The sequence below is a fragment of the Sciurus carolinensis genome, chromosome 5 (assembly GCF_902686445.1).
Source record: "Sciurus carolinensis chromosome 5, mSciCar1.2, whole genome shotgun sequence".
In the NCBI taxonomy this organism is placed as follows: domain Eukaryota; kingdom Metazoa; phylum Chordata; class Mammalia; order Rodentia; family Sciuridae; genus Sciurus; species Sciurus carolinensis.
In genome coordinates this window covers 93679569-93698669 of record NC_062217.1, presented here as the reverse complement: position 1 = coordinate 93698669, position 19101 = coordinate 93679569, and the positions used below count along the sequence as shown (strand labels likewise).

Sequence of the window (19101 nt, the reverse complement as noted above, 5' to 3'; positions counted from 1 at the left end):
TGCAAGGTAAATAATATTATTGCCATTTTTCCAGAGGTGTTAAGAGGTTAGATAAATTGCCACAATTATTTAGCTAGCTAATAACCAGAATGGGACAACCAACCAGGGATTCCTAAATCTAAAAATATTTTTTCTTCTACTACACTTATTCTTTTTCAAGATACAAAAACTCTCAGCATTTAATTAACACTACATTTTGAAGAGTGAATTAGAAATACACAATCTTTGTTTTTAAAGCATATTTTCTAACTTCTATTCCATTTCTAATAAACTTTGTTCTAATAGCTTTTGATTTATGTCATTTACTAAGTACTTTTTAAAAAACCTATATACAAATGGATCGTTAAAGATATATCAACCAAAATCATCACCTTTAGGAAGGCACTATCTGCTAGAGAATGGTATATCAAAATATTTTTTGACATTACCTATGGAAACTTTGAGAGCAAATATTCTATATTAAAAGAAAGTATATGTTATTGTTCTTGCTACTTTTCCCCAGTATATAAGGGAATTCACTAATTATTTTGGCTTCTTGAATATAGACTAAGTTCAAACTGAACAAGTGGTCATCAAGTATGCATAAGTTTTTCAAATCTATAATATGGAAGCTTCAAAAATTTTAAGATGACAATGTTCAGTGCCACCATAAAAACTAAAATAGTGAATATGCCTAACTCCAGCTACTGTATTTTCCTCCTAAGCTGCTGTAGTTAGAAGTATATGTGGTTCAGGGTGGGGTGCCCACATACATTACATCAACGTGCTATTTTCTCTTGCAATTAGTGAATTCTTTGTCCTAGCAAGAGTGTGTGGTTTCTTGAGGAAAAGTCGTTTAGTTGATGACCTCACCTTATAAGACTCTGAGACCTGCTTGGATGAAAGCTGGGTAAAAGCTCTCAGACCCACTCTGTGCCTCAAAGCTTGCTGGTGTTTACTGCTTTATCATTGTGCTTGCAGATCCCATCAAAATTATGCCTGCATGATGACTCAGGTTCAGATATGGAACTTTGGCTTGGAACTTTGGGTGGGGGAAGGAAAACCCCAAACAGAAGATGAACTACATACATGTTTAAAAGGCAATAACTTTAGTCACAGCTGTAATTAATAGCACCATAAATTAGGCAGATGTAATTAACAGTGTAATCACCAATAATCCTTTATTTCTAAGAAAGTAATTCATTTTTAATACTTATATACAATTTTTAAGTGCCCACTTAAAAAATAAATTTTAAAATATTCCTGGCAAAGATATGCCAGATATAACTTAAATCCAAATTTTGATGTTCATTTTTGCTTTGACATTTTCTAGACATTCACTTTCAGTCTTAGTAAAGTAATTAAATCATTGGATTGAAGGAATTCTGATTTCAGGGACTCTCAGACCCACGTTGTGCCATTGTGCCACAAAGCTTGCTGGTGTTTATTGCTGCCCCTCTGATGCTTTTTCTATTCTTTGTCATTCTATATCTTTGAATTTAAATATTTATGCTTTATATTCTGCTGTCAAGAAAACAGCAATCAGAACAACAAACATGCCTCCTCTTTCATCAGTTGTACTTTGCATTTAGGGCCCTGTGCAGAGCTTTCTGGAACCCATCTTCCTTGTACATACCACTGGTCAGTGCTAATCTGTACTTACTTCTTTCTCTGCCCTTTGTTTTGCCTTCTCAAAACCACATTCTCATTTACCACCTATTCTTAAAGCCTAGATCCAAAGCCTCCTAAAACTAGAGGGAAGCAGGACATGCTTACAATATTTAGGACCCAGGTAGCAATCCATCAACTGATAGAAACATCTGATGTGACTATACCAGTGGGGTCTGCTTGAATTTTACTCTCCTAAGAGAACCTGAGGTGCAGTCACCCCCAGTCATGTTTCTGTTGTTCTAATCTCTCCCAGGCCATGGTCACAGCTTCATTACAATCTACATCTTTGTCTATCTTATGTCTTCCTCCTAGTCTCTCTGTCACAAATAAGTAGTGTACTATTCAGCTTGGGCTGCCATAATAAATGCCATAGACTGGTGACTTAAACAATAGGAATTTATTTTCTGTCAGTTTGGAAGGCTGGAGGTCTGATGGAGGTCTGAGATCAGGGCACCAGCGTGTCTGGGTTCAAGGGAAGGCTCTTTTCCTGGCTTGCAGATGGCACCTTTCTAATACTCACATGGTCTTTCCTTTTTGCTTGCTCCAAAGAGAGAGAGAGAGAGAGAGAGAGAGAGAGAGAGAGAGAGAGAGAGAGAGAGAGAGAAATCCTTACCTTTTTATAAGATTCTCAGTTCTATGTAGTTAGGTACACACCATTAGGACCTGATTTAACCTTAATTGCCTCCTAAAAGCCCTATCTCCACACCTCCTCAACCCTCACATTGGGAGTTAGGGCTTCAGCATATGAATTTGGGAAGAATACAAATTCAGTACACAGCACATAATAATCAGAAGCTATTTGAAGTAGACAGTTATTCAGTTGCAAGTAGCAGAAACCAACTGTATTTGAGATTTAAAAAAATAGTACTGCATACTGAACTCTTAAGTAGTACTTAACTGCCAATACCCAGGAACTTAAACACAACCAAGTCTCCCTCTTCCTCTTGCTCTTCCTCTCTCTTTCCCTCTCCCTCTCAACTTTGATCTGAGATGCTTATTTCCATTGTTAGGTTCTTTTCAACAAAGTGCTGAGGGGGTAACTCGTGTAGTCCTAGCAATCAGAAACCCAAAGAAAAATCCAATATTTTCTCAGTAGCTCTGGTAGGAAGTTCCAAACTAACCTATGACCAGATTTGGTGAAATGCCAAGGTATCATTCAATCACTGTGGCAGAAAAATGAGGGATTAATTGACCAGACCTGTTCACTTGGTGGGGGTTGTGTTGAATCAGCAAAAGAAAAAGGGTAAGGGAAAATTTGCTGGAGTTAAAAACTATTTCTCTGTAGCAGACTGGCTTCTTCTAAAGCTCATACTTCAAGTTGTTTTCATGCATTAGTTATCAATACTCCCCAAGAAGATACTGATGTACAAGTGTCAATAAAGTCACTGATTCCAAATTTCTGCATATGACTGGATAGTTTTCCTATTCAACAATTTGTTTGTAAAGATGCATTCTCAGACTAAGTGCAACTAGAAAGATGATCCCCCACAGAAATAAAAGTCTTCCTCTTGGATTGTTTTCTATTTTCCAAAACTGCAAGCCAGGACTGTAATGATTGTTGTTTATTTATTTATTTTATTCACAATGCATATTATTGCACAAAAGTGTTTTCAAATGTTTTTAACATTTTAATGTTTACAAATCAAATGTCTCCAACCTGCACACTTTGAGCATTTGAAAAACTTGCTTTGCAACAGAGAGTTAATGTCACTTTTTTAATGTAGCTTTTCCCCCCTTCTCTCCATCTCTTTCATCACACTTAGCTCATTCCTCCTTTATACAACGTTACTAAGATGGAAGTTCCAACAGCCATGTGGAGTGGTGGACAGGATGTTGTGGCTGATCCCAAGGACATTGAAAATTTACTCCCTAAAGTTGCCAACCTCATTTATTATAAGGCGATCCCACACTACAATCATATGGATTTTTACCTTGGACAGGATGCTCCCCAGGAAATTTATCAAGACCTAATTAGGTTAATGGAGGAATGTTTACAAAATGAAACACACCTTTTTCTCTAAACATACGGGTTTTTGTAATAATAATGAAGTGCACTGACCCTAAGGTGATTCCCCAGTGATTTTCATCACTTGATGTTCCTTCCCCTGGAGCACGAATGGGATCTGAGTCTTCCATCTAGCCAAGAGAATTTGCAAAGATGCCATACTTTTGGTTAGGTTCTACTAAGTTGAACAGGTTGATAGATGTCATTCCATAATTACATTGCATTATATATGAATCCATCCATACAGACTGGAATAAGAGAATCTTCCTGTGGCTTGAGGAAATAAAGGATATGTGAGGAAACCACATTGTAAGAACAGCATATGGCTTCTAAGACCTGACAGTGGCCTCCGCTGGATAACTAGCAAAAAGCAGGGCCCATAGTCATATGGCCACAAGAAATTGAATTGTGCCTAAAACCTGCTGCTTCTTGGAAGCCCGTTCTTGCATAGCAAAGCCTCTTACTGAGATACCAACCTTGCCTGCAACCTGTGAAACCCTGTGCAGATGACCAGCCATACTATGCCTGGACTCCTCACCCACAGAAACAGTAAGATAATAAATGTGTGGTTCTAAATTGCCAAATTTGTGGTAATTTGTTATCAGAAACTATTACTAATAATTATTATCGTTGTTAATATATAATAATTATTTCATATAATAAATATAATATTTAATTCATTATATTAGTTCTATTCTACATCATGTTATTATGTGATCTTATATAATTTGTTACATACAACTTATCACATATATAATCTATACCATATTTTTATACTATATATATGGTTATTGTTCTGTCTATTTGGCTGAAAACTTGATAGACCCCATTCATTATTTTACTTATTTCCCTTTAGCCAGATAGATGACCTTCCTTGAGCATTTGTTTTGCAGATCTTCTGGTGATTGATTCACTCACTGTTTCTTTGTCTGAAAAAGTCTTTTTTTTTTTTAAAGGAATATAAAACTATTTATTGACCATTGTTCACCAGTATATATACAATAAAATAAACAATATACAGTTGGGTAACATTCTGATTACAACAAAGTTATTTTCCTGGCTTGTGTTGTAACAGTAACCCAAACACTGAAAAGATTGAGCCTACATGTAAGGAATGAATTGGGGTAAAGAAAAAACATGCAGGTCAATAATTTAGACTATAAAAAATTCCTCACCCATTTATGTGAGCAGGTTGTAAATTGCCAACATCTCTAGCCATCTGATGAGGTTTCCATGAGCCAAATCTTAAGACATTCCATGAATTATGAGTTTTTAGTACAGAGATTTCAACTTTTAAAAAAGGAAAGCTAACTAGAGGAACCCTTAAAATGTCCACTTAAGTCTTGTTAATTAAGACAAACTAGGATTTGTCTAATTTACTTGTCTGGGTGCAGAAGTTGTTGATAGTATTTTTCCTTTCAGGAATTTTGTAAATAAAACTGCTACATTTATGTGACTGTAAATGTAGATTTAATGTGGTTGCTTTTAATTATCCAGTTTTAATTACAGAATCATTTATTTAATCTGAAAGGTTATGGTTTCAGGAAAAATTTCAATTTAACTTGAAGTGACTTATAGGTTACAGAGAATGATGGCATCTCAGGAACATGGTTTTACACCCATGGTATTTATTTTGGTGAATGTTTAAAAAACAAAAACCATTATGTAAGTATTTTATGTACACATGCGCACACACACACACACACACAGATAAAACCCCCAGAATGATCCTTAGGAATATGAGTAAATCTGAGTAATGACTGTGGAAAATTTCCCTAACTTTTAGAAAAGCAGAGGAAATATACCATCATATCAAATGCTCTTTCCTGATAAAGGAAGCAACTACAGAAAACTTTTATTTGTTCAAAGTAACCAGTGCTACTGATGCAAAACAAAAAAATAAAATGCAACAACTCCCCCAATACTACTTTCAAAACCAACATATCAAACTTGATTTTCATTAGAATGTAGTTATTTTTTCATACTAGTAAATCAAAAGCCAAGACCCAGATTTTATATATATAAAACAATGCAAACAGTTATTGAGCTTCATCTTCTGGACAACAGTGCCAAGTCAGTCTCTCTTCATAAAAAGCAATTACAATTTGAGGACACTTCATATTTGCTTCTTTTGCCAGCATCAAGTCTGCCTCATCTGAATCTTTCCATTTCATGAGAAACATCAATTCTCCACTGCTATCTGTAGCACCAATTATTCATTCAGGATCAAGACCTCTGGCAAAGCCTCTTGGTTTGTCAGCAACATCTCTTTTCTTCTTTGACTTGCTATCATCAGATTCACTGTCAGATAAAGATTTTCTTTTGGTACCATCTTTTTCTTTACCAGCTTTTTGAGAATTAAGAAATGCTTCAATTAACTCTGAACAATCTAAATTTTCTTCAGGTTCCCAAGTACTGTCAGCATTTGTAAATCCCTTCCACTTCAGGAAATATTCCACCTTTCCATTTACTACACTCCGGCCTAGTACTTTTTCCACCACAAATTCTTCAGGCTCTGCCTCTTCAACTTTTTTACTCTTTCCATTCTGTTTCTTTCCTATTTTTTGCAATGTAGTTTTATTGGAGGCCATTTTTTTTTTTTTTTTATTGCAGACTTGAAGAGCTATTATTTACCACCTCCAATGCTCCAGGTCGTGAATCTGCAGCATCTCCCTGAAAAAGTCTTTTTTGGCCTTCATTTCTAAAAGAACGTTTTTAAAAGAACAGAATTTTAGATTGACATGTTTCATAGTTGTTTTTTTTTTTTTTTCAGGACTTTAAAAATGTTCATCGTCTTCTGACATGAATCATTTCTGATTCATCTATGGTCTCTTATCTTTGTTTCTTTGAATGTAATGCATCTTTTTCTTCCCCCTTGTCTGCTTTTAAGAGTTTCTGTTTATCAATGGTTTTCACCAATTTGATTTGGGAGAGCCTTGGTATGGTTTTTGTTCCCTTCTTAGAGTTTGCTGAGTTTCTTGGACCTGTGAATTTATAGTTTTCATCAAATTTGGAAATTTGGGGGGTATTATTTCCTGAAATAGTTTTTATATTTCCACTTTTTTCTGAATTTCTAATTATATGAATGTTAGAGCACTGTATGCTAATCCCAAAGTCACTGAAATTGAGTGTTTTCTCCTGTGTTTTTCTTCTGGGTGCTTCATTCTAGAGGGTTTCTGCTCTCATGTCTTTGCATTTGCAGGTTTTTTTCTTTCACAACGCTTAAACTGCTATAATTACATATGTTGGTCTTTGTATTTTAAATTCCGTGTTTGTCATCTCTAGAAATTCCATTTGGGTGAGTTTTATATCTTCTGTTTTTCTTCTCCATATTTCATTTTTTTCTTTAAATCCTTGAGTATAGCCCAGCCATGTTTTAGCATTATTTAAAAATAATTTCTTCTTACGCAATTATCTTTGTTACAGAGTGTTTTCTATGATTTTTTTTTTGTTATGGTCCTTAAAAAAATTTTATTGGATGCTAGACATTGAATTTTGCATTGCAGAGTGCTAGATTTTCTTTTATTCCTTTCAAGATGATTGGAAATTGTTGGACAGTAAAGCAATCTATTTGCAGACAGGTTTGATCATTCTGACACTTGTTTTTATCTCTTCAAGGGCAGGTCTAGCATTCCTTCTGCTCTGAGGACTTATGCCCTATTCCAAAGGCATGTACCTTCTGAAGATTCTACTCAATGCCCCTTGTAAGCAAAAGTCTATTTTGGCTCACAGGAATTCAAATTCATCCCTATGTGCACTATTCACATGCTAGGAATTGTTCTGTGTGGAGATCCTTGGTAATGCTCTTTCTCTGAAAGTTTCATTTCATTCACCCTTGTGTATTTTATCTTTGAAGGTGCAAATTATAATTTAGCCCAAGACTGAAGGGCATGCCTCTCCATGTTTCTGGAGCTCTTTCTCTGCATTGCTCCCCCACTTTTTTTTTCTAGCATTCTGACCCAAAAATTGTGTTGTTCTCATCTTCTCGAGTTCTGACCTCCTTAAATTAACCAGAGCACTGAGCTTTTTGGGTTCTCCTTCCTCTGCTGCCATCAAGGGAGAAAATCAAGGTCTTCATGGCACATGTTTTGCTTGTCTTCCTCTCTGGGATCACAGTCTTATACTGCCTGATGTCCAATGTCTGAAAATTATCTTTTATTTTATTTATTATCTTGATTTCAATGTCTAGTTTTTATGGTGGGATGATAATTTCAGAGTCTATTATTCCCTAAAGATCAGAAACAAAAGTCAAGATGCTTTTAAAAAGTTATAACACTCAGCTATGCCTTACCAGTATAACTTGACACCTGGAAGGTAACTATAAAAAATTAATACATGCCTATTATAATTTTAAGTTTATTTTCATCTAAAATTGTATTTCTTACTATTATTATGCTACAGAAAATTCTTATGCAAGTCAACCCTTTAATTTTAGATATAAGCCTATGCAGTCATAGAGTTTGGTGACTTATCCACATTATCTAAGTTCATGAATAAAATAGGATTAGAATTGTATTTCCCAAATACTTGTCCATTATAGTACTTCTACTACACCAATCTTTATTTCTTTACAAAGACTTTCTGCTTCTTCTCCAATATCTCTAATCCCAAGTTTTTCTACTCATCTAACTTCCTCTAATATCCTGAAACAGTGTTTTCACAAAGATGTAGTACTGGTCCCTGTTTTTCCCATCTGCAAAGTGGAGATAGTGTTAGTATCACTATTATTAGATTTCTGTGGGATAATACATTGAAAGAATTTAGAACAATGCAATGCAATGACTCTCTGCTTTTTCTTTTATTCCATCAAATCCTAACCTCTCCGCCTGTCTTTCAAGACTTTCCCATAATCTGACTCTTCCTGTTTTTACAAAGATAATTGTCTCTGCTTCCTAACCAGGAATGCACATCTTCCATTCAAACAGATTTGTATCATGTCTTCTCACACATCTCCTTGACAGGATTTGCCCACACTGTTTACCTTAAACCAAATGGAGTCAAATTAAAATTAAGTCCCAACATTGCATATCTCAATTAAGTAGAATTTTATTTCTATTGCTGTATCTTGGGAAAATTCCTTTTCAATTAGTAATTCATTTTTAATAGGAATTTCATGGTACATTACCATCACTGTCACCACCCATATCAATTTAATATTTTTAATTTGATTATGCACTCCATGTTCAGGGATCTGAACACAAACAGCTTCTAGAAGGGAGAAAACTTTTCACACTGAACCAGTTTTGAATTCTACCATAATACAGCTTTATGAAGAGATTGAGCAGTCAGATGTCTCCACAGTGACAGTGTGTCTTTTAATCCCTGCAAAGATGTTGACCCCAGGAGGGTAGCAATAAAAATAACTAAAACTATTTAGCATTTCAGTGACAAAGACATGATACTGTCATTCAGATAAAATTTAAGAATTAGTAAAAAATATGGGTCTTGAACCCAGAGTTATTTGTATCCAAGTCCCAGGCTCTTAACATGTCCTTCTCTTGTTGCTCTGAAGATACAAGTGAGAATGTCCAGAGTACCCTAATCAAGAAAGGGTAATCAGGGAAGAGTACCCTAATCAGAGCACCTGGTGTTGTGAAAATTTCTGCGGATCTGTACAATGAGCAAGGACATAATTTAGAATAGATTATAGTTAATAGAGAGACTAAGACAAAATTAGTGTCACAAGAGCTAGAGACTGAAGGGGAGTGGCTGAACCAACAACAGGGGCCAGGAATGAAATAGGTAATGTTGGGACAAAATAGGAGTGTAGATACATATGTAAAACAGGTTACACAAGTTCTGAGTCAAAACAGGTTGGCAGAGAACAGGGCCAGGGCTGCTGGCCTGGTAGTGTTCGTTGCAAAAACCTGTCAACAGATGTGTCATGATGACTTTTTCCATAGCAACACCACCAAAGGTAGAAGCCAGCCACCATCTACTTGACCCTACCCAACGTCAGTCCCTCAATGATGTTGCCCTGTGATGCTGGAGAATCACCCAAACCTCAACAAAACACACTTCACCTTTTAATAAAGCGGAATCTGCAGTTTTGAGGAGTCACCGTATCCTGTAAGATAAGACCTGTGCCTTATTTTCATATCTGAGACTTCTTACCTAAGGCTGAACATTATCACACCTTTTGTGTTCCATCTTCCAGGCTTGGCTCTTTATTTGTGGGTTATAACTGTTGTATCCTGTTCCCTAAGATGGTGCCAGGTAGACACATTTAGGTTTTGAAATGAACCAGTTCTCTGTAAGGGCTTCCCCTCTAGGACATTGTGAGCACTACCAGTAACGATAAAGATCATCACAACAAAAAACCCTCTTCTTTCTATGGCACTTCATGTTCTTTTCAAAGTGCTTTCTCAGGCATAATTGCCTTTCCTTTTTATTAGTTGAGATGCAACGTGGAATTGCTACGGAATGGATGTTCATGTTAGTGTGTTTAAATGATGGGGATCTCAGAAGCAGATCTACTTCACATTGGGTATCTCTGGAAAAGTTGATTTTTAAAAAATTCTTGTAATGTCCTTTTCTATAAAATAGAGACTTACACTTCAGCCTACCTCATACATTGTTATAAAGATGTACATGAAGCAGTTTAGAATAGCATAGCACCTAAACATACAGCCCCTATTGTCTTGGCTCTTATTGTCTTTTAGATCTTGACATTGTAGTTCACATTTTCCCCATATGTAAAATGGAGATTATGTTAATATCACTATCATTGTATTGCTGTGAGAGAATGCATTGAAAGAATTTAGCACAATGTCAGTTAATGAAAAGAGGATAATAAAAATTATTACTTAAAATAATAAATAAAGATGACAACTTACAGTTTTATTCATCATGAGCATAATCCTGTATGGAAAAATAAACTTCTTGATTTGCAAGGAATAAAATATATGAAGATTTTAGTGGCATATAAAGTCATAATCACAAAATTTGTTTCTTTGCTTTCTTGAGACATGGACATATTTTATTTTGATAATATTAACAGAAACCATCTCTACTTAATATTTGTAAGCCCTTAAAAGTTGTCAGGTTCATTGCTAAGTGTTCTCTGTGCATTATCTCATGTGATTTTCATAGTATGTAGAAGATGAATTCTATGTCTCACCCATTTTACATCTGAGGAGACTGAATGTCTGGAAAGTTATGAACCCAAAAGCTGTCCTATTACAGAACAAGCACTCTTGACTAACTGTGACACTCTCCTGACTAATCATGATCCTATCCTGCCTTTCACAGTGTATTTTTGCCTGTATAATAGTATTTTCAACCCATTATTCTCTATTAATTCTCATATTTTATCCAGTTGTGCTATCTACTATGGGAAGAGGAAGAGAAGAGGTATGGGGGTGTGGAAGCAGATAGAGGATTCCTATTTGTTAAGCCCCTGCTATGTATCAAGTTCATATGAGATACATATTATCTCCCTTAGTCCTCACAATCATTTATAAGTTAGACATTAGTATTGTTTTGTTACAATGAAGACCCAAAAATCATTGAGTAAAGTTCTCAAAGTCAAATAGCAAATAACTGTCTGTTCTAGTTTCCAAGAGCTTTTCTATATGTTCTCAAGGTTGTGAATTTGGTATGGATATAATCACATATGTGTGAAGGGTAACAGGATATAACAGACATGAAATGCTCCACGAATGTTAGGTATGGGGTGTTGTTGAATCTCAAAGCATGAGAAGACCATGGAAGACAGAAGGGTCAGAAAAGACATTTCAGAGGAGGAAGAGAATGACCAAAGTAGTGAAGGAAGTGTCAGGGTATGTACAGACAAATAAAAGAGCAAAGAATGTGAGATGGTCTGGGTTCCAAATGAACTGAGGTGGGAGCCTAGCTTCTGGAAGGCAGTGGCTCTATCTATCTATTATCACATTTGCAAACACCATCACCCAGGTAGAGTCAGTGATCAACAAAAGATTAAGACTGGGATTGTCCTTTCTTTTATGAAGCACTTGTTTGAATCATGTAGAAACTGAAATTAATGTACATTTGGCTAAGACTCATTTCTCAAGATTTTCTTGGTATAAATAAAGGGGCTATAGATGTGATCTTGTTAAATTAGGTCTGAGCCTTGAGAAGGAAGACTGGTGGGCAGGTACCAAAAGATTCATAGGGAGGCACCTCTGTGGTGTCTATGGCATATCATACTGGCACATTCTGACACCCAGTCTTGTCATCATTCCAGAAATGACTGTACTTAGATATGCTGAGTCATGCAACTGAAATTTATAAGAAGTTGCTGAACATAAGACCAAAACATATATTTATAATTTAGATAAAAAACATGCCATCAAAATTATTATCATAATTTTTTTTCAGTTTTTGACCCAGACTGGTGCATTTTTTACCTGTAATAAAACATATGGAAAGTTCTACTATGAAAATGTTGTTTGGTATGTATGAAAACAACCAACAAACAGGAAATATATGGTTTGCCAAAAACTATCACCTCCATAATCATTCAAGTTCACAAAATCTTTTAAATAAGAAGAACATTCTGAGCACTGTACATGAACTATCTCATTTAGTCTTCATTACAGCCTTACAAAATGGTACTACTTGGATTTTTTCTGTTAGCTTAGGAAACTGAAGTTTATAGATATTGGGCAACTTGACCTATTCTCTGAACTCTAGCATCTTGACTTTAGATACCTAAGCTCTTAATCTTTTATGCCATAATGTTGCAAGAATGTATCATGAACTAGCTAGACAGTCAGAACAAAAGGAACAATAAGGTAGACTCTTTTCTTGTCCAAGTAGAACTTAGAGTAATAGAAAAGGCAGACAAGACACTCTACAGATATTCACTCAAATACTTAAATCTTTAACTATAATTGTGATGAATCTTCCTAGAAGAAATGTCCCCTCGGGTAGACATCACTGAGGACAGAACATTTCAGTTGAGATCTGTAACATCTGCAGCGAACTACTAGCTCTGGTGGCAAGAAGCTAGGTTTAATGGAGAAAATTAAGGAAGCCAGGGGAGGTGAGGCAAGATGAACTTGAAGAGGTAGGCAGAGCCTGGGTTTTAGGCCTTCCTAGTCACATTGAAGGACTTCAATCTCAAGAGTGCTTAAAACACAATCTGATGTTCAGTTAAACATAATGATGACGGCAGCAGCATGAAAAGTGACTGGGCAGGGAGTACTGAGAAGTCTGGGGTGGTCCCGGCAAGGAGAAAGGCAGCCCAGGTTATTGCACAGCTATCTGAAAACACAAAACTAGTCAACAACAAATATTTCTCAGTTCTATATAAGGAAACTCAGTCCTCTTTTATGGACAATCTGTGAATTTGTACTGATATCCATAGTCTCAAAACAAAACCTTCCAGAAAGCTGTTATGTCTGTAGAGTCATTATTGCTTCTTCAATCAACACTCTCAAAAGAATTAAATCTGGAAAACTTTCAAATGCATGGATGTTGGCATAATCATATCAGTCACCCTTTATCTGGAAATGTTAAATCATTTAAAAACTACATAATAATTTAACATGTTTGAGTGGAGTCACTATAACAAGCTATCTTTTTAGAACAGTAGAGGGTATATTGTTTTTGGTAAGATTATAGCTAGGGATTTGTGTAAATGCCTTTTGTAAGCAAAAATAACCAAAAGGGTTTCAGCACCATCATGAAAGCAAAAATAACTGGGAAGGGAGCAGACTTCACGGATCAGCAATGCCTTTTATTCAGCAGTTGGAGTCAGGCGTTGGAGGGGCTCAAATTCTGGGTAGAAAATGGCCTCTTTTTTTACAAAAAGCATCTGGGTCTTTATAGGTTACACTGAGGGGTGACTTAATCACTTCAACAGAATGTGTCAGTTTGGGCATTTAGGAAAAAGGTTGTAAAATTTTGAAACTTGTTTTTACTGGGTAAAGATGGAGGGCCCAGAGCTCAGGCCCAGTGCTTATCTTGCCCTTCTGAGGTCATTGTATTGTCACTAGGACAGGATTTACTTGTGACTTCATTATCACTGGGAAAGAATTTACTGAGAAAGGATCAATATTTGTCCTCTTCCCAGGGAATGCCATTCTAAGATTGATGTTTGCCTTCTTCCCAGGGATTGTCTTGTCTCTGGGAAAGGATTTATTGGAAGGGATGAATGTTTTGCCTTCTTTCTCTCTCTCTCCTCCCAGGTCACACTGTCTTGGAAGGTTGTCATTTTCCACATCCTTCACCTTTATTTCTTGGGGATTAAGACTCAAATCTCAGTTGGAGAACAGAAGCCAAGCACTTGAGAATATGTGTTCAATGATTTGGAGGGTAGGAAATTCCATAGGGAGACATTTCAAATCTTGTTAAACATACAATATGAAATTAAATATTCAGCAGGAGTACTATATGAAAAATTGAGAATCTGGTTAAAGAAAAGTTTGAGGGGGAAAGAAAAACAAGAGCAGAAGACTGATTATTCAGAGCTATACTAAAACACAGCTACACAGTCAGATATGGCTACCAAGTGACTACTTCTGAGATGTGCAGATTTCAAAAACTGAGGTGAAAAAATAATGGAAAGTATCTCCTCAATGATAATATTGATTACACTTTGAATAATAATTTATTTAATATATTGGTTCAAATAATTTTATTTTTATAAATTCATAAAATTTTATTTTATATAAATTATAAATCTATTAATAATTTAAATTTCATTAAATTATATTGGTTTAAATCAATTATTAAAACCTATGTCACCTATTTCTTTAGATTTTTTAAAAAATGTGATTAATAGAAAAAAATTGCATATGTAGTTCACTTTGGAAATTCTCTCCTAAAGCATCTGATTATTTGTAGAAGAACTTGAATAATTCTGCACTTGAAAGATTTTTTTTTCAATGTATGCAGAAATGAGGGAATACAGATGGTGTGAAAGATGTTAGATTGTGCCATAGCATTTACCAGGTTTGAGGGTAATTTGGAGACTGAATAGGGGGGAAAACAACTGCTGTCAAGTTTCAATTTTTCATTTATTAGTATGCTATGCAATTTATGATTAATAAAGTGCCTAATTTAGTTCAAACATAAAGCAAAATCAATTTTTCCCCATAAATTTTCTCTCTCCTCTAAGATTTGTTAGATAATTAAGAACATTTTTCTTTGAAACACTTAAGAGCAGAGAGATTCAGAAGAATTCATAGTCAAGCTAGTAGCATATCAAAGTAAAACTGACACAGAGTACTTACTCGATTCTTCAGTCACTAGGCTACATTCTCTGGACTTCTAGATAAATCCATTCATTCACTTATTCACTTATTAAAAACTTTGATGGTGATGATGATGGCAAGGGGAATGAAATGAAGATCCTCCGACACTAAAAACCACTTATTTTCAGAGATGCTGGTGAGATTTGAAGGTGATTTAACAGTAATTGCACAAAATAGAATATGAACTTGGGATAGACACAGGTGCATATTTCAAAATAGCCAGTGTTACCTCTTTGTACATTCCAGTCACAATTTCATTTACCCATAAAATTGGATGAGCCTATATCTAAAACTAGATCCAACTTGAATTCCTGGCTAAGTGTTCTGTGTGTTTTTGAAAAAAGAATCTCCATTTGAATATACCTCCTACGGAAATTCAAATGCAAAACGAGTTGTAGAGAATACCATGCATAAGTGGTGCATGTGAGGCAAGCTGGAAATTATACCATCTCCTCCCCCCCTTCAATGGTATGGTCCTTCCTCTTTGTTCTCTCAAAGCTTTGACCTTTCCATAAATACAATCCTGATTCTGCCACTCAGGGACATGGATGTCATCAAGGGCAGCCACCAGCATTTTGGGTAAAAACTTCTCCTTAAATGTAAGTTATTTTCCCTTAACCATTTTGTATTGGGATGGGTATATGTTCAACTAGTTTTTTATGATCTCTTCAGAAACCTTTAATATTTTGGTTATTTACCTTTTTGCCATCTCTGTCTTCTGCCTCTTTATCATCACTATGCTGTTTTGAAGATTGGTGTAGTTTAGTGATATTAAATGAAGATAATTGTCACCAACACTAAAGAAATCATGTTACAATCTAACTGGGAATCTCAAAAGCAACCATTTCTTATAGATATCATGGATATTGCCAATTTAGCTTTATGGGTAAGGAAATAAAATTTTAACATGTAAATTTAAAGTATTTTCCCACAAGTCAGAATGTGCTATTTTAATCATGTCTCTCTCTTTCTGTCTTACATCTCTCTCTCATGGTTCTATTGAGCTCTCCTTGAATTTTAGGATATAAAAATGAGTTAATTATCTAGTGGGCAAGAGACAAATTCCAGGCTCCTATTCCTGCAAAGTCTTACTCTAGGGCAAAATTTGTCTCAAAGATATAAACTTTTAAACTATTTATTTTTTGAAAATTCTCATTACTTTCTATTTTGTTGTTTGTTGCTTAAGTCTTTAAACTTGGAGTTATATTTAAGGGGAAATTATACGCCCTTTTGCACAAAGTTGTATGTTAAGATAAAAAACAGTCTTTGGGGATAAAGAAGCAATCAAACAAACAAGCAAAAAGACAAAACATTGCTATAGCAAACATGTTTTGAATTAAGTGAGAACCATTTTCACAGTCAGAGATCCATGTCCAGCCATGCATTTTCAGCCATCTTGATAATTCAATGGGCAGTGGTCATTAAATACTTTGTCAGACTGTGGCAGGATTCTTGAATTAAGATATCAGAAATATCAGTTTGTCCAAAAGATTGCCCCTCAATATATATTTTGCCCATGTATCTTTCTAGTTCTTATATCATCTAATTTTATGAGGGAAAAAAAGGAAATAATAGATGAATAGAATAGAGGCTATCATTTTGTATTCCACAGGGCTAAGGAAGAAGTTTCAATTTTCATCTGAATCAATGTCAACATGAATATTTGAACTATATAATAATTATATATAGTCTTACTATTATAGCAGGTATATTATAATATGAATATGCATTACTGTGCTTCACACATACATGTACTACCATGTATAATAGTATATAATATTCAATATGTGGAATGCTTATTAAAATTGCAAGCTTATATAAGAAGAATAATGAAACTTTGCCAGAAAGTTTAGTGTCATTTATTTGATATGACTTTGTTTCTATACAAGCAAGAGAATTGGAAGAATTCCTCAGATTTTAAGCTAACCCTCAAAATGGGGGAAGAATATGAGGAATCAACAATACAGAAATTTTTTGAGATTTGAGCTAGTCTATAATCTGTAAAGACCTGAGAAATTCGACTATACTCATGCTATTTCCACATTAAGTTATGGCAACAAATCAACAAAATAATAATAATATGCTTCTTAGAACTCTCTAGAGTCCATTCAAGTTTTGTCAGAAAGGGTCATTTTAAAATCAAAAACTATGAGCAATTTCAAGCAAATCCACACATCTCTGCCATCATACAATCAATACGAGCAAAACATAGTTGAACCTTTCATCAAAGACTGAATGAGTATCAAGTAGTGCACAACTTTTCCCTGTTTCAACATGTTGTGATCTTCCTTTTGCTCCATATTTAAGTAGGATGGAATTTCTCACTTAACTGAAATAGATCTTAGGATTTGGACAAACACTGATAATACCTTTGTTTCTGAAAGGATTTGAGAATGAGTTCAAATGAAAAGAAGTGAAACTCCTGTATCATGCTGGGTAGTAACTTAATTTCCCCTATCCTTCATGCTGAGATGAAAGAGACTGAGTTCATGTTTAGTCTCTATGGGTATGTAAAAAAGTAGAAAATTGAGCACATGTGCCTCCATTATGTGATATTTCATGTAGAGTTTAGAGCTAAATTGTCTTCATTATTTTTTCAGGCTTCCATTCCTACTTTGTTTAAAGCAGTAGTTAAATGGTTTCTGGGTCAGCAAACACGGCAGTTGCTGCCAAAGTTGACAATAGGCCAAATACCTTTGGCATGTGAGTCAGTTTCCTACCACACTTCTAGCTCCAAACTCCTCCAGTCTCAAGCATCACCAACCGAATTGCTTCATATTCTCTGCTGAGTTACAGTCATGCATATTCCTGCAAACTACATGGTCGACACTATACTTTCACACCCATTGCTTCCTTGGATCCTCACCGTTAGGTTGTGGGGTTTGTGGGGACATACTATTATCTCTGATTTTTTCCATTAGGATTCTGATCTACTTCCCCATTCCATGCACTGTTTTAAAAATGTTACTGAACACTCCCCACGAGGACAGATCCACGGTGGAAATATGAATGATTCAGCTAAAGTTGTTACTTGGCATCAAGTAGACCACAATTACCCAATCTGCAAAGTGCATCATGACATTTGGTGTGCCAAGGAGACGCCTTAGGTGTGGCACAGTCCAAGGTTTCCTCATTTCCACAAGCTTCCTGTTTCTCATCTCCCCAGTTTCTAACTGTTATTGCAACCATATCTTACTTGTCAGCCTGATGTCAAATGCAAAAATTCAGAAGTTCCTAATCAATCAGGAGTCCTTGGGAGCAGGTGAAGCTCACCTAAGTAGGTAAGATGGAGATCAAGGGCTCTTCTATGAGGCCGCATACCTGCCCATCCTAGACCTGTCACCTGCTTGCTCTGTGCTCTTGAACAGAAATTCAAACTCTCCAAGCCTTTGCTTCTTTTTTAATTGATAAAATGAAGCTAATATTGGCACCAACTTCATGGAGTTTTTCTAGGTTTAAATAACTTATGAAGCACTGAGGACAATGCCTAACATAAGGTAAGCTCTTAATAAACATTAGCTACTAATAGTTTCAAAGCAGTGTTAAGATTATATAACATTTACAAATATAAAATCATCTTAATCTAGATAGCAAATGTATGCAAAGTTATTTGCTTCAAAAGTAAACTGTGTTTTTTATAAGTCAGACATGCTTTTGTTACAGTAAAAGCGCTCTGGTATTAGTCCTTTGCTCATTCTTAGAGTTAAAAAAAACAGTGAAACTTTACTAAGGACTTACACACCGCAATGGGTGTGTTATATATACTATGTCACTTAGTCCTCCCTGTAACACTATGAGGTAGCTTACATTATTATTCTTATGTTACTAACAAACCTAAAGACAGAGCTACAAAATAACTTGCCCAAGGTCAGAAATCTTGTTTGTGGTGAGGCTGGATTTTGGGTTCAGGTCAACTGATTGAAGCAGCACTCAGCTGATGAACACGCTACTCTCCTACTGGTGTCAGCCTGCCATTGAAACTGGTTTTGAACCATAGCAACAAAGTGAGGCACACATGGGCATATGCAAGATACGCCTTTGGATGTCCACATAAGACACAGTCACAGCACTAGAAACTGATTGTAAGCTTGTTTGTTGGCAAGTTTCATCATTTCCAGTTTCTTGACTGTTTGTGGGATGCTGGGCTACCTTAGAGACTCCTTCCTCTACTTTCACCGTGCTGTGATATGAAAACTTGTCCTCTAAACCATGAGGAATTCAGGT

The 19101-nt window shown here is 35.5% G+C and overlaps 3 protein-coding genes across 9 annotated transcripts in view; 2 read left to right on the top strand and 1 right to left on the bottom strand.

The window, feature by feature from the left end:
• Positions 1 to 4983, top strand: part of Lipk (lipase family member K) — a 46452-nt gene extending 41469 nt beyond the window's left edge. The window contains exon 10 of the mRNA XM_047553564.1: positions 3414 to 4983. Within this exon, the coding sequence (XP_047409520.1) occupies positions 3414 to 3671 (258 nt within the window). The 3' untranslated portion in view covers positions 3672 to 4983. The remainder of the gene's footprint in view (positions 1 to 3413) is intronic.
• The window catches only part of Lipn (lipase family member N), a 47334-nt gene that overhangs the window by 7397 nt on the left and 20836 nt on the right, over positions 1 to 19101 (top strand). The window contains exons 1-2 of one of the 7 annotated variants that reach the window (XM_047553569.1): positions 15457 to 15476; positions 18081 to 18158. The exons of 1 other annotated variant lie outside the window; for it this stretch is intronic. Coding sequence is in view for 2 of the 6 variants with exons in the window: in XM_047553571.1 (XP_047409527.1) it covers positions 15760 to 15763 (4 nt within the window). In the remaining 4 variants the exon portion in view is untranslated. Of the gene's footprint in view, positions 1 to 15382; positions 15477 to 15517; positions 15764 to 15816; positions 18375 to 19101 lie in introns of those variants that run through there. 5 more of the 7 variants (XM_047553566.1, XM_047553571.1, XM_047553565.1 and 2 more) reach the window with 5 other exon arrangements.
• On the bottom strand, positions 5660 to 6247 carry LOC124985144 (chromobox protein homolog 3-like). Its single transcript, XM_047553572.1, has one exon. It carries the CDS (start codon positions 6244 to 6246, stop codon positions 5872 to 5874), a length of 375 nt encoding a protein of 124 aa, XP_047409528.1. The 5' UTR covers position 6247; the 3' UTR covers positions 5660 to 5871.